A 26,698-nucleotide genomic window follows, 5' to 3' on the forward strand; every position below is an offset into this window, starting at 1 on the left:
CCACCGGGGTCTGGGAGTTGGGTGGGTGACCCAAGGTGGCCATCCTGAGATCATCCTGAGATGTGGTCAGTAGTGACCACAGCTGGAGTGTTGTGTCCAGTTCTGGGCTCCTCAGGACAAGAGAGACATGGAGCTTCTCTAATTCGCAAAAGATTCATCCTACTGGACTTTCACCTCCTTAGCAGAGAACTTGGAGAGTTACATTTTACACTCCCCTTTTTTTCTTTAAAGAGTAAAGCCACATAACACAGCACACAGCAAAGTAAATTCAGTAGGAAGGACATTCCAGTCATTTTGTCTAGCTCTAGCAAGAGATGGACATACTTATGACAAAATCATTTCTAACTGCCCAATACAATTGAGGAATGAAGGGAAAAGTTAATGACAAAACTGAACACTGGGGGAAATGGTGAGAGAGACATTCAGTTTAGCCAGCTCTGCTCTTGCCAGCACCATGGATATTGACAACACCTTGTCTGCTCCTCCTACTCCTTTTTGGAGCAGTGGTGGAATATCAAATTGAACACTCACATTCTGTGGTCACTCTTGAGGTTGGTACAACAGAGCTGGATTGAGGTCAACAACCACCACAGTTTGTCAGATTGTGGAACCACCCAAGGCTGAGAAGTGATAGAAAAAAGCGATTCACAGAGACAATTCTCTGACACCAGAATTTCTGAGGTCAGAACCATTTAAACTGATAGTCTGGGCTCTAAACACATGTGCAAACACTGTTTCTGTGTTTCTGAAGGTAAGAGAGGGAACCAGACTCACTTCTTTTATTTCTGACGGAATTTGCAGCAGTAGAAGTAAACCCAGTGAAATTTGCCCACTTTGAATTTTTGTTACATTGAGGGAAAACCAAATACCAAAAAAACCCTTTCTAAAACCCTTAAAATTCTGGTTTTGTAGTTTCACATATTACCTAATACTAAGAAAAATTGTTTAATATAAATCGCAATATAACATGCCTCAGACTTTTTGAAAAATGGGAAATAAATCCCAGTCTTCAGTGTCTTTCATTTGTTACTTAGTGGCAAGGTAGTCAATCTTCCATAACTTCATTTATTTTCCTCATTTACAGAAAAGTTACAAAGGAAGCCAGGGTGGTTTTAAAGACAGAACATTCCAGTTGTTGGGATCAACACAGAAGACAAAGCAAAAAAGACAAGGGACAAGAGAATGGGTCTGTAGGTAAAAAGACAAGGGACAAGAGAATGGCTCTGTAGGTATTTGATAAGTCTTGGGACAGAGAGAGGCCAAGTCCTTGGCTGTGGTTGTACCACACTGCCAGGCTAGACCCTTGTGCACTGCAGCATCAGGGATTTACAGGAAGCTCTCACCAATTAGACAGTAAATAAATCAGATGTTAATGTCATATCATATCAGGTTTTCTTTTACTATTATCCTCTATACCTCTTCTTTGCAATAACTTAGCACTCTCTAATAAGGACGGCAATTTTCTCTGTGTCCCACCAGGGTCTCACTGGTCTCTCAGCACCTCGATTGTCCAGTGATCACACAGCATTCCAAGACATTTCTGATACAGGAAGCACTTGTTCTTAGTATCTCTGTAAAGAGATTAGAATTAAACCAGTGGCATGACACACGCTCCCCAGCATGTTTGCTATTAAAATAGTCTATATATAATCAAACTACATTTTTATGTATTTCTTTTCTTAGTGGGTGCTGCTTCTGAGTGTGCACTCACCAAGAGCTTTGGATGATGATTTTCATGCAAATAACTGAAAGCATTACCACTGTTTGCAGACAGACTGAAACAGCTTTGGAAATATTTAAAAACATTCCAGCAGGGTCTGTAACATTTCTGAAGAAAACACCTGCACAGTGAAAGGTGGCTGTAGGCTTTCTGTGAGCTCACATCTTTACTTAGTGACAAACACTATCAATTTAGTGATGATTTGTATTCAGTACCAGGATGATGATATAATTAATATGCAGAATATGTAATTAATATGCAGAAAAGGTAATTAATATGCAGAGGGATGTAATTGATACGTACCTGGTACTGTCTCGCCTCCGGATAAACTGGATAAGGCAAATCCTTCCTGAGATAGTCAAACTCGTCCCGCTGGGCTCGGGACTGAGGGAAATAATCTGATGATGGATCTGCTGGCCTTAGAGGCTGAGCATACACAGGACTGTGCAAAAGATAAAAGGTTATTAAAACCTTGTAATACACTACAAATTGCACAAAGGGTTAGTTTAAACTGAAATATAACAATATTAAAGCTCACTACTGCATGCATGGCACTGAGGCAGTAACATGTAAAAGGTCTTTTAAGTTCATTTTACTGTCACACCCTCATCCAAGCAGAGAAGACTGAATTTATAAAGCAACGTTCTCTTTAAGCTTTTTTTCTTTTCACAACAAACAATGCCACAGTACCTAATTTTCTACATTCCTACAATGATTTTCAAAATGTTTTAAATTCACCATAGCTATACCTTCAACATTTTCAACATTAATATTGAAAAAAGCCAGAGCTCCTTGAGGGACTGAAACATCAGCAAGCTCCAGTTTGTCTGCAGCAGAACCCTGCTACATGTGAGGAGACTGCTGTGCTCTCACTGAGCTGCACCCTGGCAAACAAGTTCTCTGCAGAAGTTGCAGTAAGAGCTGCAGCAGTTGGCTGGGTGCTGAGGGGGTTTCAAGTGAGGAAGCACACGCAGGGAACTGTGTTTCTAAACAGTAATGAAATTAATGCCTCTGGGATTAGAGAAAAAACAGAGTCTCTGGATAAAGCAGTATTTTAGGATTTGTATGTGAATAATCCAGTCAAAAGCTTTGCCATTTACTGGGCCTTTGTTGCTTGCTGTGCCACTGGCAAGGCTGCAAAGTCATTCTGAATCTCCAAACACGGGTATCAAGTGAGAATGAGCACAAATGACAAAAAGTAGCAGCATACCTGTAATTCTGCCTTTGATTTGGGACTGAGGCATCATTAAAATCTTGTCTTTTCAGTACAACTTTTGGAATTTGTCCAACCCAGGTATCCTGTGTGTAGGGGATCAGGTGGTTACACAGAGCAAAATGACAACAAATTACAATAACCAGCTCTCCAGGTACAGTATGTTAGAAGGTATAAACCCGTTTTTCACTTGTCTGGGCTACAACTGGACGTGAGAAAGCCCCAAGTCCTGCAGCTCTGACCCAAAAGGATTCCTTTCACAAAGGGTTTTCTCCCCTACCAAACTGCAGGATTGGGTCTGATTTACACCTTGGGAACAACAGCATCAACATGACTAAACTCCAAATTAGTTAAAAATTGAACAGCACCATCTCCTGGTAAAGGCAGGCTCAGACCGGCTGCATTGCCAAGCTATTGATACTCTTCAGATGGATTTAGCAGAAAATAATGTAGCAGACTAGATTATTTTCTCCCTTTTCTCAGACAGCCTTCAATGTTTCTTTCTCACACACTGTGTGTTCCTTAATATGTAAAATAATCCCTTAAAGTACCAAATGAGGAATGAACACATACACAAATAAATATTCCCTTTCCATGATTCTTTGTATTTTATATTGGTTTTTAATGGTATTTATCCATCTTTTCTCTTCTTACCACTAGTTCAAGCCATGAGCTCTACTACATCTTGCCTAATGGAGAAAACCAGTACAGCAGAGCATGATCTCTTTTTAAAGCTAGTCTTCTAACTGGCCAAAAATGGAAATATTTTCTGAATATCCTGTAAAAGTAATTCCCTAGTTTTTTGTTTTCTCCTATGCAAATTAGTTTCACTTAATCCTTGATGATGATATTTCACCTTCTCACATGCATTCAGCTGATCTTGGAAATCAAAAGCTAGGGAGACTTTAAACTCAAATTCCCTTTTTTTTTTTTGCTCTTCCCATCCCATTGTGCTAAATCACCAAGGCCTGGGGGCTGTGCTGTGCCCCCCTGTGCCATCTCTTACCCCGGCTGGCTGATGGTGCCCGTGCCCCAGGCTGGCAGCTGTGTCAGCATTGAATGCAGGGTTCTGCTGTGCTCCACTGGGTGGAGGCTGTGGCTGCTTCCTGGGGGGAACAGCGGGAATTTAGAGCATTAGCAATGGTGAGGGTCTTGACAGATGTTTTTTGTGCTGCAGATTGTTTCAACAGCCATGTCAGAGCTTTAGATGCCCTGTGGCAATGGCTGTACAAGAGCTGGGTATTATTACAGCTTTTCTATGTCAGAGCAAGTACCAGTGACACACTACTGGGGCTCAGTGACAGAGGGAAAAACCCATATTGTCTTACTTGGGAGAGGTGTCACTGGGAAAAAGTGTTGAAAGCAAAAAGCAGCTCAAATTGCCAATATCTGAGACCCAAGGGTGGGAGGAATCATGTTTAAACCTCTTGTCAATGATTATCAGTCTTACTCCTTTTTTTTAAACCTGTGGAAAAAAAGCCAATCCTTAAGAGCAAATAAATCAGAAATACACACTTGGTAGTGTTGAATTTAAGTAGTAAATGTACTTATCAATCTTTAAAGCTTGCCTGGTGAGCCCTAAAGAAAGCAATGACTGAGTGAAGTTCTGCATGCAGTGGTAAAATGCTGAGTAAGTGCTGAGTGCTCAGGTAAGAAGCTTTGAGTTAGTTTTAAATGGTATAAATAGTATATTGGCAATATGGCAACCTTGTGCTTTTAAATATCCAGAGGTTAAAAATTAACCAGAATACCAGACTCCTTTTGCTGTACTTCCATTTTGAGTACAAAACTCCTTATAAGTGCACCCAGAGTCACTTACCCAGCTTTTCCCATTTTCAAGCAGTAGACAACAGAAAATATTACAACCACTATGATAACCAGTCCCACTGCAGGAAGAGTAGCCACTAAAATGAAATCCAGGGTATTCCAAAGGTGGTTACATTTGGGACCCATGTACCAATACTCCTTCCAGCCGCTTCTGAAGTAATCACATCTGCAAATAAAAATATTCACTTTTAGCAACAGCATTTTAATTCAAAAGTAAGCAATACCAGAAAAGTATAATATTTTGCTATATAATTATTTATTATTCAACACTGCAGGGGCCAAGAGAGTTGTTATTTTCCCTGTTTGTTCAAAGGTGTTTTTTATCTTAGTTACACCCATCTGTTTCCAGATTTGATGCAAAAGTAATTTGCCAGGCTCTGAGTATCCAAGTCCAAGTTGGCACTTCAGGAGTCCAAGATAAGAAGCTTTGCTGGGAACAAGGTGCAGTACCCAAGTCATGGCCTGGCTCAGGTCAAAAATGTCTTTGTCTGCTGTCAGCACGGCAAAGCTGCTGAGTGGAAGTGAAACCTCACATTTCTGGCTGCCATTATGATATTGGTTTATTAAAAGGCAAAAAAACCCCAACTACATAATGAAGAATAGAACATTAAGATATCTATTTCTTTTTTAAACTCCACAGAAAATTTGATCAACCTGAGAAAAAAAATGAACTTGCAATTACACAGCTAATTCAGTTCTTAAGTAAAATAGTTGAGAGAACAGGGAGCATGTAAAAATTAAGGTTGACAGTGATTACCTACATTACGAATGACATGGCCTACACATATTTTTAGAAAGTAAACACTATGCCCAGATCCCAGGTTTGATGCATTGTACCAGAGTTATAAACTTACGCAGATTGTGAATGAAGATCAACATTCATTTTCATGGATCACTTTGACCCAGTTTTGGGTCTAAATTTAGTTCATCATTTAATTTGATATTTACATGGTGTGTATTTAAATAAACAAACCAAGCCCACACAGTACCTGCAAAAAGGTTCTTCATTTTTACACTGGCAAGAAATATTTTTAGGACAGAATTCATCTGCATTACCCAGACAGGCCTCAAAGTCTGCAACTCCAGTGCAGTTGGCTGTGAATTAAAACAAAACAAGTATTTAATGCAATTATACAGTAACATACTGTCAGTGGGCTGTGTTGCTAATTACACCAGAAATTTAAGCTTCCTATGTACTCTGTAGATGATACTAAATCTTGCTTTCCAGTGACTTTTCCCTTGAAAATTTTGAAGCTATTTGAGAAATGAAAATTTACCTGCTTAAATTACTTTACCCTGAATATGCACCCATCTTCCAGTCAGCCAGGAAATGGTATGGCTTGTGTTATGATTCTTATATCATAATTTTAAGTGTGGTTGTGTCTGAATTCCACTATATATCATCTCTGGATTGTTGGCAAGGACTAAAAGTCATGAGATTCATTAGAGATTCCAACCTTCCAGTTATAATCCAAATTAGAACCTTTTTGTGTGTTTTGCAATGGGATTATTCCTTGGTTTAGCCTACAAAGGGATCTGGTTTGCATTAGTGTTGGTTCTCCTCTACCTCTTTTGCTGTGTAAACACTGGGCTGTAAATTATGTCCCAGAATCTGTTTACAGCATTTCACAGATATTTGGCTGGCTAAAAATAACTCCCTGAGCAGCCTGAATCAGCCATCAAACACCAGCACATTTGGCACTCCCAACCCCACATCCTTTGCTACCTGTTCCTCTCCTGCTCAGGACTCGGACTCAGTGCCAGGCACCAACCTGAACACTTAAAAAACCCCCCAATCTGCCAGCAGAGCCAAATATAATTGTGCACAACCGTTCCCAGTGAGGGAATCCAAGTTTGGGATGAAGCCAGAGTCAGACCTGGCCGAGATCTCCAAGCAGACCCTTCCAAGCCCAGCAGGCAGCTGCTGCAGCAGCTTTAATGCAATTGTTAGGAGGGGCCTTCCACCAGAACAAACTCCTGACTGATGCATTATTAGCCAGTGGAACTGTGATGGGAACAGTCTGCATTGCAAAAAAAGATGGGAGCCTCTTTCCTTTCCACTGTCCAAGTCCATCTGATCCAACGTTTGCTGCTTATCAGAGATAAATCTAAATGATTACAGTGACCAAGGCTTGTACCAATCTATTTACATACACTGCATGCTCTCCTCTCCAAGAGGGCATCAGCACTGAAACATTTTCCAAGGAAACCTAACTACAGGTCATGTGTTATTCCTATAAAGTACATAGCAATGAAAAACCCCAAGCAGCATTTGGAGATGTGCAATGTTTTTAGCTACTGCTCTGATCACTAACACAATTACAATTTGTTTAGCAATGATACAAAAAACGCTAAGGTAGCAGAAAATCACCAGTTGTGATTCTACAGGGAGAGGGAATGTGTGCCCTTTGGTATTAATGCTCTAATACTCCATGTGATAAAGGAACTCACTGCTGAGCCCTTCAAGATACTGTGGTCTACATAAATGCCAAGTTATCCGTCAAGCAGCAACTTTTTTTTTGCGAATAAAAGTTTAGGGTAGCATAAATCAGTTCTTCAGATCACAAACCAAAACTCTTAATTAGAAAAATAATAACTGCAGCTGGTGTATACCACTCTGGGCTTAGGGATGGCCAATTACAAGTAACTGGTAGCTACAAGGTAGAGAAGAATGATGATAAATAAATATATCAATAAAATATGTGGGAAATCTTCCCATAAAATAATTGCAGGCCAATACTGGTCTACTCTAACAGAACCAGAGACAATTCCATTACTTAGCTTCTCACTTAAAATAAGTTTTCTATCAGTACATTCTGGTTGTCATGCTCTTAATTATGGATGATTTTCTCGCTGTTAATATCAAAAAAAGTCTAAGAACACTTGCTATAAAAAAAGTGTATGATTTTTTTAACCCATATACCAAGAGGTTTTTTTCCTCACTGAGAAAGAACCAAACCATTTAACTCATTTAAAAGTACCCTTCTGAAATTCAGAGACTGACTCCAAATGATCCCAACCCAGCAGGATACTGAGTTTCAGGTGTAATTCATGCTGCTGTAACCTCTTCCCTGTGACACCAAACACAGGACAGCAGCTGCCTGACCAAGGTTTTCACCTTTGCATTGTTTTGCTGCTATTTAAAATAAACCCAGCCCAAAGGAGAATTCCCAAGCAGCAATCCCCCCAGAGGGAGTGCAGTCCCCCAGCAGCAGCACCCAGTGGAGTGGCCACGGCCACGTCCCTGCTCTGACAAGCCACAAAGCAGAATTCCAGCAGATCTTACGTGCTGAAGCCTCATTCAGCAAGGGGCCGGCCAGGACCAGGACACACAGCAGGACTTTCAGAAAGGACATCCTGGAGCCAATGGGGGAAAAAGACCTTTCCTTCCAGACTCTGTCAGCAGCAGAATGAACTTCCCTTTCTGCTGCTGTGGATTGTGGATTTTGAGCTTGTTTTACAGCATCCTTCTCTATAAAGAATTACTAATTAACTTAAAACTGATACAACTTCCTGATAACTTACCCAGCATTTTTTCCTTTATGAAACCCGGAAGTTCCATAAAAATATATCATTAATATTGCTATTTCTGAATTTTTGAAATCAGATGTGAGGTATTCATTTAATGACCTAAATTTCAACACACTAAGGTATCTGTCAGGAGCATTTCTCTCTTCTCCTTTTAGGCTTATATTACCTTTTACAGATAATGAACTTGGACTGTATTTGCACATAATTTCCTGGAACAGACATTGTTTTTAAAGACAAAGCCATGGTCCTGAAGCCATCTAAGAGGGATGAGATGGAAAGGAGGGAATTCTGTAATTGGATGCATCTACAACTGTCAATTAATTTTTCATTTTTCTGAGAAAAGAAATTACCCCTCTGGCAAGGATGAGTGACAACAGGAACTCACACTTTAGCACACTCCCTTGCTTCTTTTTTATTTAAAGAATCCTTAAAAATTTTCAACATTCACTGCACAGGAAGATCCTGACTCTGTGGTCACCCCAAACACTACCCAGGATACACCCAAAGTTGGTGGAGTTTAACTGCATTGAAGCTGAAGTTAGCACAAGCATTGTTCTTAGCACAGTGCTTTCAAAATTAATCTATAACTGATAAAATCCCAACGTGGATTTCCTAATTTGACAGGAGCTGGCTGCTTATGTAAATATGCCAACCACAGTTACATTAACAGCAAAAGGTAAACTTTAACCTTTGCTTTTCAAAGGATAAATAATGATCTCTAAAAATCAATGCCTAGCAAATTCTTGAAATACTGCTTTGGCTAAAGCCCAACAGCACTTAACATTACAGCAGTAGATAAGAGATTCTCAGTCCTGCCAGAAGATTGCTTTACAACAGACCACAACAAAGAAATTAATATCTACCTCAATGGAAGAAATTGCATGATCCTTCTTCAGATACAAGGCAGAAGTGTGAAGAAGCAGCTCCTGAGATGCTCCATTCTTCTGGCTGACAGGGAATTTCCCTCTGGCTCCAGCTCCCAGCTGCTCAGTGGGAGCCTCACTTTGGCTGGTAAACAACACCTTTACCTGGGGCTGTCAGATTTGATTCAAGGATGCAGAAATGCAGTGGGCAGTTTTTCCTTGGGTGAGATGTTTTAATGAGGCAGGTTACAAACCCCAAACTCTTCACTTTGCTACATCACTGGCATTTATTGGATGCAGCAGGTTTTACATGGCCTCACGAAGGGCTGCAGAAGCTGTGAGTCGGTTTCTGTTTTCAGTGCCCACTTGGGTAACAGCAAATTAACCCAGTGCCAGCAGACCTGAACAGCTGAGAGCTTTGTATTCCACAGCACACCCATTTCCTCCTCTTATTGTCTGAGTTTCTGGAACTCAGCAGAATCAAGTGCCAAGTTATGCATTCTATAATGGCATCCAGGCTCATTTAATTTCTTCAAAGAGAGATATGTAAACCAAAGTTACTGACCAAAATTAATGGTGGAAGATGGAACTGCTCATGATTTTTAATTCATTTCACATCTGGTTCAAGATGGCTGGGGAGTCCAGCCTCTCCTTCTGCATTGCAGGGGTCCCTGAGAGTGACACAAACCAAGCACAAGCTAACACTGGTATGAGGACTTCTACAAACAGAGCCCAGAAAAGATTTCCAAGGCTTGAAACCGTGACAGGCTCACTTTTCACCTATTCCCTGCTCACAGCAACGGAATTTCTTTCAGTTGTTGCAGCAAAATCCATCTCCTGTGTCTGTAAACAAAAGGACAAAGGACTGACTGCACCTAGAACCCCGGGTTTCACTGGGGTTTGTCCTCTGGCTCTGGGCCACAACAAAAGCACATCAGGGGCAGGGAGAAAGATACACCAACTTCTAGAATGGCTTCAGTCACAGCCTTTCTTGGCTGCAGCTTGCCATCAGCACTGATGAGCTTGGCTTCTGGGAATCCTGCACTTTAAAATTAAAACCACACATAATCCAGTGCCTACTGATTGTCCTTTTTAAAAAGTACTGGCTTCATAGGACCCCACTTTCTTTTTGGATTTCAAATATGTTTTCAGCACTTCACTGAAATATTCCAAACCTTCACTACAAGATAACAGCACTGCTGCATTCCAATACTTTTCCAGTATTTCCCAAGCTGTTCAAGATTCACAGTGAGAATCTGCCATTAAAACAGCCCAATTACTCATTCACACAATTTTCCTCCTTTTGAGTAATTCACTCTTTAGGTTACACCATGGATTACATCACTTATGACCCTTGCTTGACAAATTATTTTATCTGCAAGACTGGCACAGTCAAACTGAGACAAACACATTTACCACCTGCTTCCTTCTTAAACCGTGTCACTCCTCCAGCATGGATAAAAGCTGTAGTTTTTCCAAGTCCTGAACTACACCATTCTTTAGAAAAAAATACCAAGAGAAGAAAATGGAAGCACTTCTCAAAATTTAGGCCACTGAGCATTGATCTGTCCTGTTACTTCAGTGATTTCTTCCAGGAGTGTTTCAGTATTTCAGGGGTGAAATTTTCCCCCCAACATTAATAAACCTTACTTATTAGAAATGAACTCTTTAAAAAGGGAAGGAGTTGACAATTTTCCTACAGATGAACACAACAGACAAAAATTGAACTTAATTTTAAAAAGTATCTTATTACCCTTTATTTCCACGTGCTTCACAGCGTTATGATAAAATAAAGTATCACAACCAATTCTATGTAAATAAAAAATTAATATAAACAAGCTCCAAATCTCTCTATATTGAATACAATCAACCATAAATTAAAAAAACATGCATTAAAGCTATTTCTGCATTATAAAATACATGTGACCCCATTCTTTAAGACATTGAATTTTTCAAAATATATAACTTATATAAAAATTACAATATACATTCTTACTTTTATGATGTTACTATATTATTGCATTGTGAAATAAGTGACTCTTAAGGACACATTTGAGAGGCATTTCAAAGTGTTTCACAATAAATTAATAAAACCATGTCTCAAAACTTTTCCCACATTTTATGTTAACTTTTCACTGTAACAGGTTTGTCTATTGGGTCTGAAACCTTCAAGAGCCCAAGTCAGGCACATGGTGAGCCAGGACTCACAAGCATGGCATAATGTGATCTGAATTTGCTTTTTTAAAGCCATTGCATAGCACCTTTACTAGAAATTACTAATACAGACATGTGGCTGGAGGTTCAGATGTCTGAACTGAAAGCAGAGAACACGAAGCTGCCAGAATACAAAACTTCCCATACTTTTCTCCCACTTTCTTTGGCTGCAGTTAGGGAAGAGTTGTCTTTAGCTGTACCTGTTTCACAACCAAACCTTCTAATTTTAACCACACTGTGTAGGGATAGTAAACAAAAACTGGTGATACAAATTAAACAGAAAATTACCCTGCCTTGAGGAGAAAAGAAATCTCAGCTGATGAAAAAACTAAATTAAAAAGTGACAATAACATCAGCAGCATCACCATTGACCGGTGTGGGCTGGAAGGGACCTTCCAGCCCACTCTTCCACCCCTGCCAGAGGCAGGGACACCTTGCAGGTTGCTCCAAGCCCTGTCCATCCTGGTCCTGGACACTTCTAGGGATGGGGCAGACACCTGGCAAACCCTGAGCTGGAATAATCCTGTACTGGGCGCTCCTCTCACCTACCAAAAATCCCACATCACAGGGACTCCATTCTGTGAGCTACAGAGCTGCATCCTCCATCCTGTTTGTTCATCACAGTGGGTGGGAACACTCATTTTAAGTTCTGTCCCAGAAGATGTTTAACTCTGAGGTTCAATTCTATCCCAACGCTGCCCTAAGGAGCAATTTGAGACTGAAATCCAGCCCCAGGACAGCTTTGTGTACTGGGGCCATGCACAGCATGAACAGGATCAGGGGCTGCAATGGAAGGGCTTGCATGAACACCTGATTCCTGCCTGCCCAACCACAGAGCCAATGGGTATCTGCAGACCAGACACCTCCACCTGCATCACCAGGTCTGCGTGGAAACGCCCTCAAAACCTGGCAAAGTCCCAGGGCAGATTTTGGCATCAGGGAAGTGTCCCAAGGCCTGTTCTCCTGGGAAGGGAGATGTGCTGGTTCTGTAGCAGCAATCCAAGGCAGCTCCTCTCCCTGCTCCCACGAGACCAATTCCAGGGCAGAGTTTTTCATTATGTCCTGAAAAATCTCACCACAGTAAACTCCTGCAAAATCCAAGCAAATCTGCATCATCTTACCTTTCCTGTTGACTTGCTGTGGTAGCACATAACTCAGAGTTAGAATTTAACAATCTGGGAGTAGAGCAGATGGCTTTTCCTTTATGTGTTTATCCAGAATGTTATCAAAGGGAGACAGATAATACAATTTCTGGCATCCAGTCATGCACTTGAAAATGATAATTTCTTCACAATTTTCACTTATGTCTTCATCTATTTCCCTTGAAATGGTATATGAAGCCCAGCCATCTAATTTTTCTACTCCTCTCTCTTTGATGAAACACTAAATGTGGCATGTCCAGGAACTCTCTGAAGATTGATTTAATATCCTCTGATTGCTGCCTGAATTCTGACATTGCCTGGGCCTTTAAGAGTTGATTAAAGAAACAAAACACATTAAATCCTGTCAGCTGTCCCAGGCAAGTTTAACTAAAGGAATTCTTTTAAACTTCACATTTTGTGACTTCACCTTGCACTGGACCCCGTGTAACAAAGACCAACGCTTCACCTGAAATTTGGATTTTAAAATATCAATTTGTTTCTGACACATCCTAAAAGCTTTTCTTCTTTTGTTCATTCACCATTTGTGCCTTCTGCACGTTCCATCCTGCATCTCCTCACAACTTTGCAGATCCCACAGGGACACCAGGAATTCTGCCTGTTATTTGCCTTTGCATCAGCAGCCTTGGAGAAGGAATCAGGTTGTGAAATTTCTTCTTCTGAAGGGCAGAGGCAAATATCCTACCACATCCCAGTGCTGAGAACAGCAGCATTTCAGGCTTTAGCTTTCCATCCACACTATCTGCTCATATGGTTTCTCTTGCTTCCCCCTCAAGTTTACAGCAAAGTCCATATTTTCATTAATTGAAAGGTAACAGAATGAAGAGAAATGGAGGATGAACAGAAGTACAGGGATATACACCATGATAAAAGCAGTGTTTGAAAGTTTCATCCTAGGAAACTTAATTTCTAATATCATTCTTATGGAAAAACAGAATTTCACAGAAATTCTAGTGAAATCAATGAGCTATTGCATACAAACTTGTGGGATGAAAAGGTTGGCTGCCTACTACTTCTGCATTTTTACTGTCTGTCAACAGATTAAACCTTGGAGCTACTGATTTCAAACTTCCTAAACACTTCTACTGGATTTTATATCAATTCAGTATCAGTTTCATGGATTAAGCAATTTAAACACAGTTCTTCCAAGTATTAGAAGTAGGTGAAAACTGATGCAGGGTTTAGTAAGGATGTTTAGAGATCAGCTGTGTGTTTTTGCCCAACTTCAGAGACATTTGAACACAGCAGAGGTGTGCAGGACAAGGAGCCGTTTCCATTCACCTTTGCATGCTAAAGTACCAAACAATACCAAATTATTTTATAATGAAAAAAGTGACTCTTTCACACAAACTTTCAAGCCAACGCTGTTCACATGATACAGCCATGGAGATTTTAAGGATACTCAGACCAGCAGCAACTTGTAATTCATTCCAGAGCTGAAAGATAAAAGACAAAGAAGCCTCTGCAAACCCCATCCCTCACATTCTTCATTCAGATCAATGAACATCTGAGCCAAAGCAGAAATACGTTTGCATTTTAAATATCCTTTGTGAAGTGACATTTATTAGCAAGTTTGGCACAGAGAAACCTCATTGGGAGAAGACACTGACAAATCTTGTTTTCCCAGTATCCCACTAATGACACTGAGTGAATTCCCACTGCTTATATGGAGTCAGGAACAAAATAAGCACTAAACAGAATCATGTAAGTCAATAATACAAATTGGAGATAAGAAAATATCTCACAATTTCCCTATGAGGAAAACACCTCACAGGGTACGTATTGTAAAGATTATTCTTTCCCTTCTTCCCTCCCCCTTATCTGTAACATTTTGCAGTTTGTAAAGGAGACTTGGCTTAGCTCCTGGTGCTGTACATGTCCACATCTTCAGGGCTGGACTGACCATGGTCCACAAGTTTTGGATTAGGCTTAAATTTTGATGTCTTCCCTGTTCCTGTTAGAGACAGCAAAGAAATTTGGTTAAAAAGTATGCATATACTTGAGCTGTAAGGAAAAAAACTTAGTGATACATTTTGAGAATTTCTGTATGATTGTAAACTTAGAAAAGATCAAAATCTGTCTGCTCTAGTTCAAAGTGTGTTAAGAAGTGACAGAGGAGGATGAGGGCAAGTTGGAATGCTGAGCACAACAGTGGATGGAAAGCAGGACCTCTTCTCACTCTCCACCTCCTAACCCAGCAGAGTGAGAGAAGAAATTGTGATGCTTTGCCCAGCACATGGAAGGGAAAGTTTGAGGCATGGAAAAAAAATGTCCAGTGTTTCCTGCCCCAGTGCTCCCAGGAGCAGAGCTGGCTCCCAAAACCAACCTTGCCAGATCTCCCCGGAAGCTGCTGCCAGATGGCAAGAATTCCAAATGAAGACAAACACTCTTACCTAGTTTCACTTTGTAACTTCCAAAAACCATGAACTGAGTTTAGTAAAACACTGAACCCTCCCACTCACTGAAGGACAGTGCACAGGCTGACAGATTTAATGGTACTGGAGGTCCAGAGGATCTAGGGGAATACAAAGGCAGCTTTTCTGGGGCTGTGTCTCCTGCTGCTGATCTGCTTCTTTTCCAGCTACAAAGGATGTTACATTCTCCTGAAAGCTTTGTCCCATTTGGACTGAGAAAATAAACATTTCTGGCAACACAGATTCATTTAGGGCATGGATATTTTTGGCTGTATTAGGGACATGAACTAATTCCACTTACGAAAGTAAAGATAGATCTATAAACACAAACCCAAAAAAGACAGTTTGGACTGAAGCAAGTGTAAAAACAGATCAAAGCATTCCACAAACTAAATCAGAAAAAATTCAGGTGCAAACCAAGATATGAATGCATATTACAGTGAAAATAAAGGAAAAAGATATTAAAACCCACATCCAAATAAGTTCTGCTTACTTTCCAGAAAAAAAAATAAAAATCTGGTAACAATTCCTTCCTTCCGAGTGATTTCCTTGTAACAAAATCCAGAAATTGCCCATTCAAAAGGTAACAAAACAAATTTTGTTCTCCTTTAATAGGTAATTCCACTGTTTTCTCTTACAAATTGGACTACCAAATTTTAGTCTGTTAAATAGGCTGTTACATGATCTAGTTGATTATCTCAACCACTTTAGATGCACAAGGAACCATGGCAGAAAACCTAGCAAAGTAAAATCCAATGCTTCATTTCTCAATTGCACACTCCTTTTTCATTCCACTATGGATCATCTCTGCATTGTTAGCAGAGGCTAGAAGTAATGAAATCCATTTGAGACTTCAATCTTCTAATTATAATCCAAATGAAAACCTTTTTGTGTGTCTTGCTTTGGATTATTCCTTATTTTGACCTATGAAAGAACCAGGTTTACATTAATATTGGTTCTCTGACATTATTGAGAGAGACTAGCAAATATTTAATTCTGCTACTGTGACAGGATCCACAGTGAGAAAATTATCACCTCCCCGAGGCTCTGAAATATGTATTAAATGACAGCATGTAAAATATGCTCTCAAGAATAATATGCACTGACAGTCTGCTCCAGTTTAGAGCAAGAGTAAGTGCAAAATTAAGTCAACTAATTGGATTTGCAAGTTGCCCTGAGATTACACTTGAAATGTTTAATTCACCTGATGAAGGCACTGGCTCTTCATTACTCCGAGACTCTCCTGGAGAAGATTCTGTTGTGTTAAATGATCTTGACTCAACAGCAGACTCAGGTTTGGTATTAGAAATTCCCTTCTTTTTCTTATCTTCTTGCATAATTGGTTTTGACTCTTGCTGCAGCTGTGAACCAAACATTAATAAAAGAAAGCACATGGGTATATGCTTAATACATTATTGCAAAATAAAGCTTTCAAGTCTGCCAGCTTATCTTTCATGAAATTATTTTTAGATATGACATCATACAATGATATTCAAATAGTCAGCTGCACACAAGGGACACAGCTGGAAAAAGTAAAGTGCATGAATCCCCACAGATCAGATAGAATAAATTCATGTAGAAGGGAACATGCCATGATATACTGAATAAATATATATATGACTGAAGCTGTGGTTTTACCTGAGACTCTCCAAGAACCTCATAAGTTCATTTCCAGGTAAGAAGCCTTTAGCCTTACACAAGGCTGAAATAGCCCTGAGTGTTTAAAGAACATTTATTACACCTAGTTAGCAGAAGACGGAAAGATAAATCATGGTTACACCCTAGTAATGAGAAATAATATGTCTTGGGAAGAGGCTTCACTCAGGGGAAAAAAAATGAAGTTAATAAAAGTGTCTGTACCACATCAATTCTTGTTTTGCTATCAGTTTAATGACAGTTATCTGAATCTCATTTTCAAAACTCAGAATTCCATTTGTGCTTCTCAGAGGAAATAAAACTGAATGCCAATGAGCACTGTAAATTTAAAGCAAGAGTTCTACATGTTAATGTAACTGAGAAACTGAAATTTTCTTTGAAAAAAGCAGTGAAAAATTACTGTGCAAAGCTGCAATTTTAGTTGGGAAATGCTACTTTCGTCAAGGTTTTATAGAGTCCCACTTGAGAAAAAAACCTTTTGGGCTGGATAAAACCCACATTTAATTCTGGGATTACTAACCCAGCTCCCGTATGTAATTTACAGAAGGTTCACATTGCCCTCTACTCTCTGCTGGCAAGGCCTCAGCTATTATATTATGTCCTCTTTTGACCACCTCACTTAAAAACCACAAACAACACAAACCACACACAAAATCCCCTAAAAACAGAAAAGCAGAGAAACTAGAGGAAATTCTGAGGAGAACAAGAATTATGTCAGGGATAGAAAGCCTGCTTTGAGAGGGTTATAGTGGGGAAGAGAATGTCAAAAACCCTGCTAACTTTTCCCTGTGTAGTAGGTCAATATCAAGAAATTGCTGACCATTTATTCATTATGGCTGCAATGAGGACAGGACAAGGAGAAGAAATAAATCAGATATGGACAATTCGTATCATAGGGTAAATAAACCAGACTTCCTGCAAGGGTTGTAGAAGAGTAGCCAGTCATACCTACTTGTAATCCTGAGTGGCTTTTGTCTAAATTCAGGGGCTGCTTAAGACTAAAGCTGAAATCAAAATGGATCCTTTATGCCAAGGTAAAAAAGGAGGTCTAAGAGAAACTCATTCTTCTCTTGTGCACCCTGCTTGCATTGTGGGGCTACAGAGGGGATCTCAATATCTACTGGTGTGAAAGGTATAAAAACAATTAAACACTGAAGTGACAAAACTGTCAGATTGGGGTTTGTGCCTTGCTTAACAGCATCAGTAAACCTTGAACAGCATCAGCAGAAGAGTCTACAAGCTCCCTCTCAATGTGTGAGTTATCATTACTTCCCAGGTCCTACCTTGGTGACAGTTTCCTTGTCTGCCCACAGTGACCTCACAGCCTCATAGGTCTGATGACTCGCACAAAGTAACTTTTTCCCAGTTACCTGGTTTTTTTTAGGAAAAAATAATTTAACAACAGCTTTTAAAATAAAAAGACAGACTATTCAAATGAAATTAATCATGTTTGCATGAGAACATGCTTGATCTGATACTAAGGCATCTACTTTTCAAGATCTAGTGCATATCTCCCTTACATCAAGCAAACTGTAAATAATGTTTAAATTGGTATTAGGAATCCACCTATCCATGCTAAATCCACCTACTCCAAATGAAATAAAACCCTGATCAGCAAAGTGTGCAGGTAATATTGGCACAATAGATGGAGCACCAGCTTAAAGGATCCAACTTGTCCCACTAAGTTGGAGATGACCACAGATAAAACCAGAAACTCACCTTAGCAATGACCACTGACTGAGCTGGGTAACAAATAGAATATCCTACAGTAGTAAGTCCCAATGGATAAGCAATTCTCTTAAATCTAGAACCTGTACAAAGCCAAATATGTTGAATAATTAGACAAAATGAAATGCAAACTAAGCAGTTGTAGCAATTAAATGCAGGAGACATTGATATTCTGAAAGAGAAATAAGCCAAAACTATGTTTTCCAGTATTATGAAGAATGAGAAGAAGCATTGTATCATTAGTCCTGCTCTGTCAGCTCTCAGCCACCTCCTAACAACAATCAATAATGTCCCTTCATTTACCAGGAAGGATTTTTTCAGTCACACAGGCTTTTGCCAATGTTACCGAAGAGCATTCTGACCACTGGAACTGTTACATGCTCCATACCCCACAGACCAATAATGAAAACAGTCAAACCCTACCTTTTCTTGCCAGCACTACACCAACCAGGCCTGACACCGTAATTACAGCGGCTTTGGGAAGAAATTCTGGAGGGGGGTTGTTCAGGTAAACATAAGCATCTAAGAATTAGAAAAAAAGACAAAAAAAAGAAGCAGGGCAATTCTGTATCAGTCATTTGATTTTATTTCCCCCTTAAGAAATAAAGGTAAAATTTTTGATTTTACTGAGTTTATATAGATAAAATGAGACAGATATGTGACTTGCCTACCTTTTCCAAACTGAATTGTATCCATTATTCCATTTTTAATGAAGACGTAGACACTCTAAAAGGAAAGAAAAAACAAAACCAGAAAGTAAAATCTCTGCACAAGTAGCTACTCCCATATATCTCAGCACAAGGAGACAAAAGAAATACTGTGTAACTTTAAAAGACCCAAACCAGGTCAGTGACCTTCTAGAAATGCTGTACAGAGATCTACCCTCTTTTTTACATATTCATATTTTTAAAACTTATATTGACAATTAATTAAAAAAAAAAAAATCTCTCTAATGTAAGCTCACTTTCAGTTTTTTCAGTTTTTTCAAAACTGACATCTCAGGAACTGTAGAGAAGGAAAATACCTGGACGTCAACTGTATAAGAAAATTCAATTCTGAAATACAATCTTCTCTTCCCTAAAGACTTTCCCAGGAAAACTGAAAGAGCAACACCGAATTTGTACCACCAGAGGTCACTGCTACTCAGTGACAGGAACTCACAATTATTAACGGGATAAAAAAGTTTGGTACAGGTTTATAACAAGAGTATTTCAGTCATGCAGTCACTGACAACATTTTCACAGACCAATGGAATCACAGTTTACAGAAAATACATTTTTAATTTTCTTTTTTTCAACCATCAGGGTCTACATTTTTTTTGCAAAAGCAAAACACAAGCACAAAATCTCTTCCTGCCAACAGCCAGGGTGAAGCTGCTGTTTCCAAGCAGGTCCAAGAGCAGCGACAGGCACCACAGTTCCCTCTCCACCTGGAACACACAGTAACAGAGCTGGGAGGTGTTTCTGATGCCTGTGAGGTTGCCTGCTACAACAGATAGATGGGATGCATTCTGTATGTGGTTTTTATCAGGTACTGCCCTTTGGAAGCAGCTCCTTCTCCATGGACTACACCTGGAAGATCAGACTCTAAAACACCCTCAAGTTCTGCCAGCAAGAATTTACCGACATAACTCCTGCTGTAGAAAGAGGGCTCATTTTCCCATCCAAAATTATCTTATGCTAAGACAAGGAACTGCCAAAAAATCCCTCCAGGGGGTAGTAACCTGGTTTTTTTCAGTGGTTTAGCGTAGTGCTGACAGGAACTGCAGGAAATGTTGGTGCAGGCATCCCTTACCTGACACCAGCCAAAATAGCGGCCGGTCGTCGTCCGCACTGCCGTGAGCTGCTGCTGCAGGCGCCCGGGCTGCTCCTCGATGTACTTGGACTTCAGAGGGGGTGCACTGTAAATGGGGAGCTGCAAACAAAGGCACAGCTGAACAGCAGGGCCAGAGCTCTCTGCTCTCATCAGCTGCTGCATTTGCAGGGGGTTTTTCAAGCCTACAAAACCCTCAGTGCTCCCATTACGGCAAACAAAGTCGCTACGTGGAATTGTGAACTTTTAGAGTTCCAAACTGACTCTACTCAAGTGGGACTTCACTCCTCAGAAATGAAAACTGAAATAATTGTATAGGTTCTGAGAAGCAGAATTACTCACTATGGAGCAAAGGCATGTGAAAGAATAATTAGAAGATGGATGTGGGTATCACTAGGAATTGCACATTAGAAAAGGACTCATCAGTAGTTCTATTTTCACCTTTTCTGACTTCATTTTTGAAATACTGTAATGATGAAAATAAGATAAAACTTTACTAATTCAGTATTGTAACACTTTGTGTTTTATTTGAGCCATAGTGGTCAGTTATTTATTATCATTTATTACTTTGCTATATATTTTAGTTACTGGGTAATATAATTCAATGGACAGAGCTGCTATTCTGCAGATTTTTCTAGTTTCTTTTTCTATTTAAAAGACCAAAAAAGAGGAAGAGTCATACCTTATCTGGCTTCACTAGCTGACTTTTTGATTCCTTTTCTGTTGCTGCATATACAGTAATACATACAAATGGCAGCCCAGAAGAAACAGCTGCCAGCTTTGCCACCTGAGATGGGCAGAGAGAAGAAAAAAGAGTCTTAATGCTGAAATTAAAATTTCCCTTGGGACTGATCAAATATGGGATTAAACAAGTCATTTTTAAAACCATTTTTCAGCATTATGCCTTTTAGAAATGTCTTCTGACTTATACGAAGATTTGCTCAAATTATAATGGTAAAAAAAAAGGTTTAAGGTCCCTGACAACAGTTTATTGTCTAAAATACCAGGAAGAATTTTGTGTTCAAAGCCACGCTGGTGCTTCCATCACTTGTTAGGGTAAATTCAGTTGTAATTTACTCAGCATGCAGGAACTCCATTTTTGAAGAATTAATACAGAAAAACTACTTTAAACCCATCATAGTTCAGATTGCTTATTTCTGTACAGCATACTACCAGAACAAGACACCAATTTTCAGTAGACACTAGAAGGAAAACTAAAAGTGACAGAGCATGAAAAAGTTGTATTGTTCACTTAAAAAAAAATAAATTAAGAGTCACAATGGATTCTATGCTCAATGCAAAAGAGAAAGCTATACAGGGAATGATCAAAGTGGTCCAGCTCCTGACTGGCAGTAATTGCTTTACTTTTGGGTGCCTGCAGACAAACACATAAATGTTTAAAGATCCAAGGAAACAGCTGTACTGGCTAACATTTACACTAGCACAGTAATCCCAAGAGGGATTCACTCTTTTCTACTGAAATCACAAAGAACCAGAGTGAAAGAAAAAGCAACATCACCTTGATTACACTAAAGAGTCTTCACTGCATGGAATTGTTTATTCTGTTCCTTATCTAATCACGAGGTGCACTAAAAAGACCTCATTTAGCTAAGTTGTTTCTAGTATTAATTTATTTAAATTATTTTATTAAAAGTTACTTATGAGGCATTATGCATTAAACCAGGAAAATCATACATTGTTTAGCTAAAGAAACCAAAAAAGTATTTTACCTATGAAAACTTCTACAGAAATTATTGAGAATTACAAAATGGCAGGATCATATTGTTATATCAAACACTAGGAAAGAAGCACAGAGAAAAAACACCTGCAACAAGCTGGAGCTGTGGAACACCTTGGAACTACATCTTCAGCCAGCAGAATGACTCCAGAACATCACCTGATAACTGACTTACAAATAAATAAAAATCTTCTTTTTGAGGAATTTGGGAAATTGTTGCAGCTACAAAAGCCATGAAGCGAGGTGACATTTCTGGAGGTGAATGCTGCACAGACACAGAGCTAAACACCACCAGAAGGAAGCAGACATGGCAGTATTTTTGATGAGAAGCCTGAACAGCAATTATTTGCTGAAGAAATACATTATATGCTCTCTAGCAGAAAATTGTTACAGCTACGCCTCTTAATAGTAGAACTGGAGTAAGACCAATCAAAATATAATAATAAAACTGTCAAATGTACCTGGATAATTTTGGCTTTAAGTCTTTGCATTTCAAACAATCTGCTTCAAAGTGTTGGAATCTTATCAACGATCAAAAACACAGATTCTATTAAAAAAAAAAGTTAAAAAGCTACATCACTACAAAGAATTCACTATCTTTCACTCAAAAGATGCAGAATACAAACTAAACCATAATAAAACCGTACAGATAATTTATGCTAATCTCTAAGACATTGTTTCCCACTGAAACTGCAAATTCTGCGTGCTTGCTTCAAGAATTGGAGCACGAGTCAGGAAACTTGCCCTGAAGGCAGGAACTGCCTCAAAACAAATGGAATCAAAGGAGTGGAGTATATGCAAAAATCCAATGCGTGGATTTATATAAAAAAACATGTGAGTTCTCTATCACAAAATGGGAATCTACTAGCCAGGTTAAAATAAGATTAAAATTTAGCAGCTACCTCATATCATATTTTCTATAAAACATGTTAATTAAAGAATAAAGTCATAGGTTTATGACTTCCTTCTACCACTGAGATATCTTGAGGTGGATCACAAAACTGTATCAAATCCCGTTGGTTTATTTTTCCCAGAAGTTACAAGAGACATGATGATTGCCAGAAGCTTGTAGGCCAAACTCAGTATCCTAATTCAGGTATGTATTTATAAATCTCTGATGACAACCACCAAAAACCCCTACACAAGTGGAACAGATCCTTCCACTTCACCTCAGCTCACTGATGATCCATGGATTTGGTTTTAATCTTGGTCTGCCAGATGGTGACCCACAGAAAGTGGAATCTTAAGAAGAATAAAACTTATTAATAATAATAAAGAACACATAAACTTATGTCACTTCACTAAACGTACTGAATCATTCAGATTTATGTACTGAGCCAAACTACTTAAGATCACCCAGACAGACAGCAAAGCCAACGAGAGTTTCTTTTGCTGTAAGAAATTAAGGTAAAATGCTTTATTTTAATTTCGCTGTCTGTCCTCGTTGGCATCATCCTTTGCAGATATATATACACATTTTAAATGCCTTAAAAAAGTAAATATGAAGATTCATGTGAGAGGAACTTATTCGTCAATTTGAGTGTGAGCACTGGAAAACCTGTCTAAATATCTGTGAGAAAGCTTAGATCTTTACATGCACGTTCTTCTGTTTGAAGACACTAGAGATATTTTAGATACTTGTAACCCTGTTAGCATGATTTTAACAGCCTTGTTTTAGTGATGTACAGCACCACTAGCACTTTATCATGTTACTACCGAACTATCATCTCGATATTCCTCGAGTTGAAGGTGTTTCGGGGGCTGAGATTATACTGAGAAGAACCAGAAGAAAAACACTGCTTTTATTTCCTTTTGCACAATTTAACCACTTCTCGAACCAGCTCTTTTCCCCTCACGTCCCACATCACAGAGACCTCTCATTGCCCCACTCCTCCACCTGACCCCGGGCTTCCGCGGCACCCGGGGCTCCTTCCCCCCAGCGCCGGCGGAGCTGCGGGCGGGCCGGGCGCTCCCGAGGGCCGCACGGAGCCGCTCCAGCTGCCCCGAGCCCGCGGAAGAGCGAGAGCGGAGCCTGAGGGGCAGCGGAGCCGCGGGGCCGGGGCAGCGCCGGCCTGAGGGCAGCGGACACTCACCTTGGCCGCCATGTTGGACAGCGCCGCGTACGGCGCGCGGGAAGGGCCGCACCGGGCGGGGCCGAGCGGCCGGGGCGGGACCGCGCTCCGATCGGGCGGGATCGCCCTCAGGCGGGGCGGGCATCACCCCAAAGCGGGCAGGAATGGTACCCCTCAACAAGGGAGGGATCGCCCTCAGGCGGGGCGGGCATCACCCCAAAGCGGGCAGGGATGGTACCCCTCAACAAGGGAGGGATCGCCCTCAGGCGGGGCGGGCATCACCCCAAAGCGGGCAGGGATGATCCCCCTCAGCCGGGGAGGGATCGCCCTCAGGCGGGGCGGGCATCACCCCAAAGCGGGCAGGGATGGTACCCCTCAGCCGGGGCAGGGGTGATCTCCCTCAGCCGGGGTGGGATCGCCCTCAGCCGGCGTCTCCCAAAAGCAGGCAGGAATCCCTCTCAACTGCGGCGGGGTCACCCTCAGCCGGGATCGCCCGAAATCGGGCAGAGATCCCCCTCAGCCGAGATCGCCCTAAGGCGGGCAGGGATCCCCCACAGCCGGGGCTTGGATCGCCCCCAGATCGACAGCGATGCCCCTCAGCCCGCACCGCACTCACCCTGGACTACCCTCAGAGCACACAAAATCCCCCATAAACACACAATCGAAGTGCAGATAATTCGTTTATTGAAGTCCAAATTTACAACTGAAGTTTACAATTTTATTTTTTTTCCCCCCAAAACAAAAGCTTTGCTTGAATTTAGGAAGAATAAATGTTTGTTTTTGTTTTTATTTTTGTTTTTTTAATAATGTACAGACTATATCTCTTAAATAAGTTAATATCTTTGAAAAAAGAGCAATATGTTCCTTTTTTTAATGTTGCAGTGCAACTTACAACTTACACGTCTGTGCAATGTACCATGAGGTATATGCCCAGTGAGCAACACACAGTGAAGTTTTCCATTCATAAATTTTCGTTGTAGACACACAAAAAGTTAACAAGTTATTAATCTGTGATAGAAAACGCAGCCGGTTACAGTAATTCACACAGAACTCGTTTGGAAAGAGGGAAAAAAGAAACCTAATGTTCATTGCCTATAGAAACTATTGGATCGTCTCTCAACTTAGACAAGTATAAAATTAAAAATATTGTTGTGAAACTGAAGAAATACTGTGTTATCCAGGGGTTGAAACCTTGTTTGACCTGTATTAGTCTAGAACCATTGGTTTTCTCTCTGTAGCATCCATGAGCTGAGGGATTTACTGTGGTACCAATGGAGCATCTGCTCGTCAAAGCATTAAGCACGATGGGCACTATAGAAAAGTTGCAGAATGCTCAAGATCTTACAACTCCAACATTTTCCCTGGCATGGACAGGTGGTTTTCATTGTCTTTCAGTTCATCTCCCAGCTGATCAGAAAAACAAGGCTGAAACATGGAAGATTACTCGTATTTTGAAGCTTGACACTTCAAACTTCTCAAGATGGCTCTAAAATACTTATTTTTCTTAATGACAGAAAACATATATTTATTTAAGAAAGAATCATCCACAATATAACTTTGTGATAAATAACAGTTCTGCCTCTAATACATATATACATACTGCTTGTAAACAAAAATGCCCGCAGGTCATGGAGTCTCCATGATTTTTATACAAGGCGCTATAGATTTTTAATTTTTTTTTTAAATTTTTTTTAAATTTTTTTTTTTGTTATTGAAAACAGTCCTAGTGAAAGTTTGGTTTATAACCTCCTATTGCTACAGAAACGGTAAGAATGTTTATATTTACAAAGAAACAAAGACCATGGAGACCCCATAGCATTATTTGCCAAAGATTTGAAGTTGGTGGGGTTCGCAAAATACACGTTGTCAGCACGTTGGACAGGTTGAACACCAGCAGTACGATACTCCAGTGCTTTGGTATTTCAACCCCTGAATATACAAAGACATTACTACAGCCTACTTCACAGTTTAATGCAAGTAAAGTGCAAGCCATAGTACAAGGGTGTCATACATTTCCATACATGTAAGCGTTATCTAAAAAAGGCTCTGTACAAGGTTTATTAGCTATTTAGTAACCTAGATGGAAGTCACCTATGGCCCAGCAATTAATGGTCTTACAAGGATATTGTCTTTGTAATACAGTATGTGTCAAATGTAAAACGTTTATTAATACTAGTGCATTTCTCTTAAATCCTAACTTGTTTTCTCGTCAGATTTTTAAGCTGAAATCCTTGTTTCTCAGTAAAACAGAAGTCTTAACTGGTAACAGGGTCTTACTGGTATTTTGGCCAGCGAACACAGTTTGTTAAGACGTATTTGTTTTGTGGTTGCTAGTGAAAAAATGCAGGAGTTAATATGTATAATGTGACATCCTTATTTAATCTGCAGCATTCGGACAGACACATTTACTGTTAGTAAAAAGATCTGTATTGATACCCTCACCAATGCCTGAGGATGAGCAATATTCTAGAAATGTGAGGACAGAAGCTACAGGGCTTAGCAGGTCAAACAGCAGGTTGCCAACATATTTGATCATTTTTACAACATTGCTTTCTTTCAAATACTGCTCATACAGTGGCATTCATGCTTAAAGTCCCTAACTGTCACTTCTACCACATGTATGTTCCTAATAAAAATAAAAATACATCTGTCTGGCCTGCATTAAGAGTGAATATGGTTCTTTTCCTGAAGGCAGTTTCTGTCTGAATTATTTAAACATTTTTATTAAGAGGAGGTCCCAGTAGTATATC

General features: G+C 40.0%; 2 protein-coding genes across 3 annotated transcripts; both read right to left on the reverse strand.

Moving 5' to 3' along the window:
• Nucleotides 1-1,045: 1,045 nt before the first annotated feature.
• Nucleotides 1,046-8,179, reverse strand: LOC148183053 (uncharacterized). The gene is made up of 7 exons (XM_088062684.1): nucleotides 8,047-8,179; nucleotides 5,750-5,855; nucleotides 4,753-4,926; nucleotides 3,940-4,039; nucleotides 2,931-3,019; nucleotides 2,024-2,162; nucleotides 1,046-1,571 (listed from the first exon to the last, which is right to left on the reverse strand). The coding sequence occupies exons 1-7, from the start codon at nucleotides 8,114-8,116 to the stop codon at nucleotides 1,563-1,565; spliced, it is 687 nt and encodes a 228-aa protein (XP_087918810.1). The 5' UTR covers nucleotides 8,117-8,179; the 3' UTR covers nucleotides 1,046-1,562.
• Nucleotides 8,180-10,876: 2,697 nt separating this feature from the next.
• On the reverse strand, nucleotides 10,877-24,029 carry APOOL (apolipoprotein O like). 2 transcript variants are annotated; one of them, XM_014255391.2, is made up of 10 exons: nucleotides 23,970-24,003; nucleotides 22,338-22,423; nucleotides 20,821-20,925; nucleotides 20,121-20,240; nucleotides 18,998-19,052; nucleotides 18,750-18,848; nucleotides 18,318-18,409; nucleotides 17,882-17,968; nucleotides 16,147-16,303; nucleotides 10,877-14,482 (listed from the first exon to the last, which is right to left on the reverse strand). In XM_014255391.2, the coding sequence occupies exons 2-10, from the start codon at nucleotides 22,365-22,367 to the stop codon at nucleotides 14,385-14,387; spliced, it is 843 nt and encodes a 280-aa protein (XP_014110866.1). In that variant the 5' UTR covers nucleotides 22,368-22,423; nucleotides 23,970-24,003; the 3' UTR covers nucleotides 10,877-14,384. The 2 variants fall into 2 exon arrangements, with proteins under 2 accessions (XP_014110866.1, XP_005526176.1); XM_005526119.3 differs by lacking the exon at nucleotides 22,338-22,423 and having other exon boundaries at nucleotides 23,970-24,029.
• Nucleotides 24,030-26,698: the final 2,669 nt, after the last annotated feature.

Source organism: Pseudopodoces humilis, chromosome 15, assembly GCF_049639895.1.
Source record: "Pseudopodoces humilis isolate 2021_Gansu_Grassland_sample_001 chromosome 15, ASM4963989v1, whole genome shotgun sequence".
In the NCBI taxonomy this organism is placed as follows: Eukaryota; Metazoa; Chordata; class Aves; order Passeriformes; family Paridae; genus Pseudopodoces; species Pseudopodoces humilis.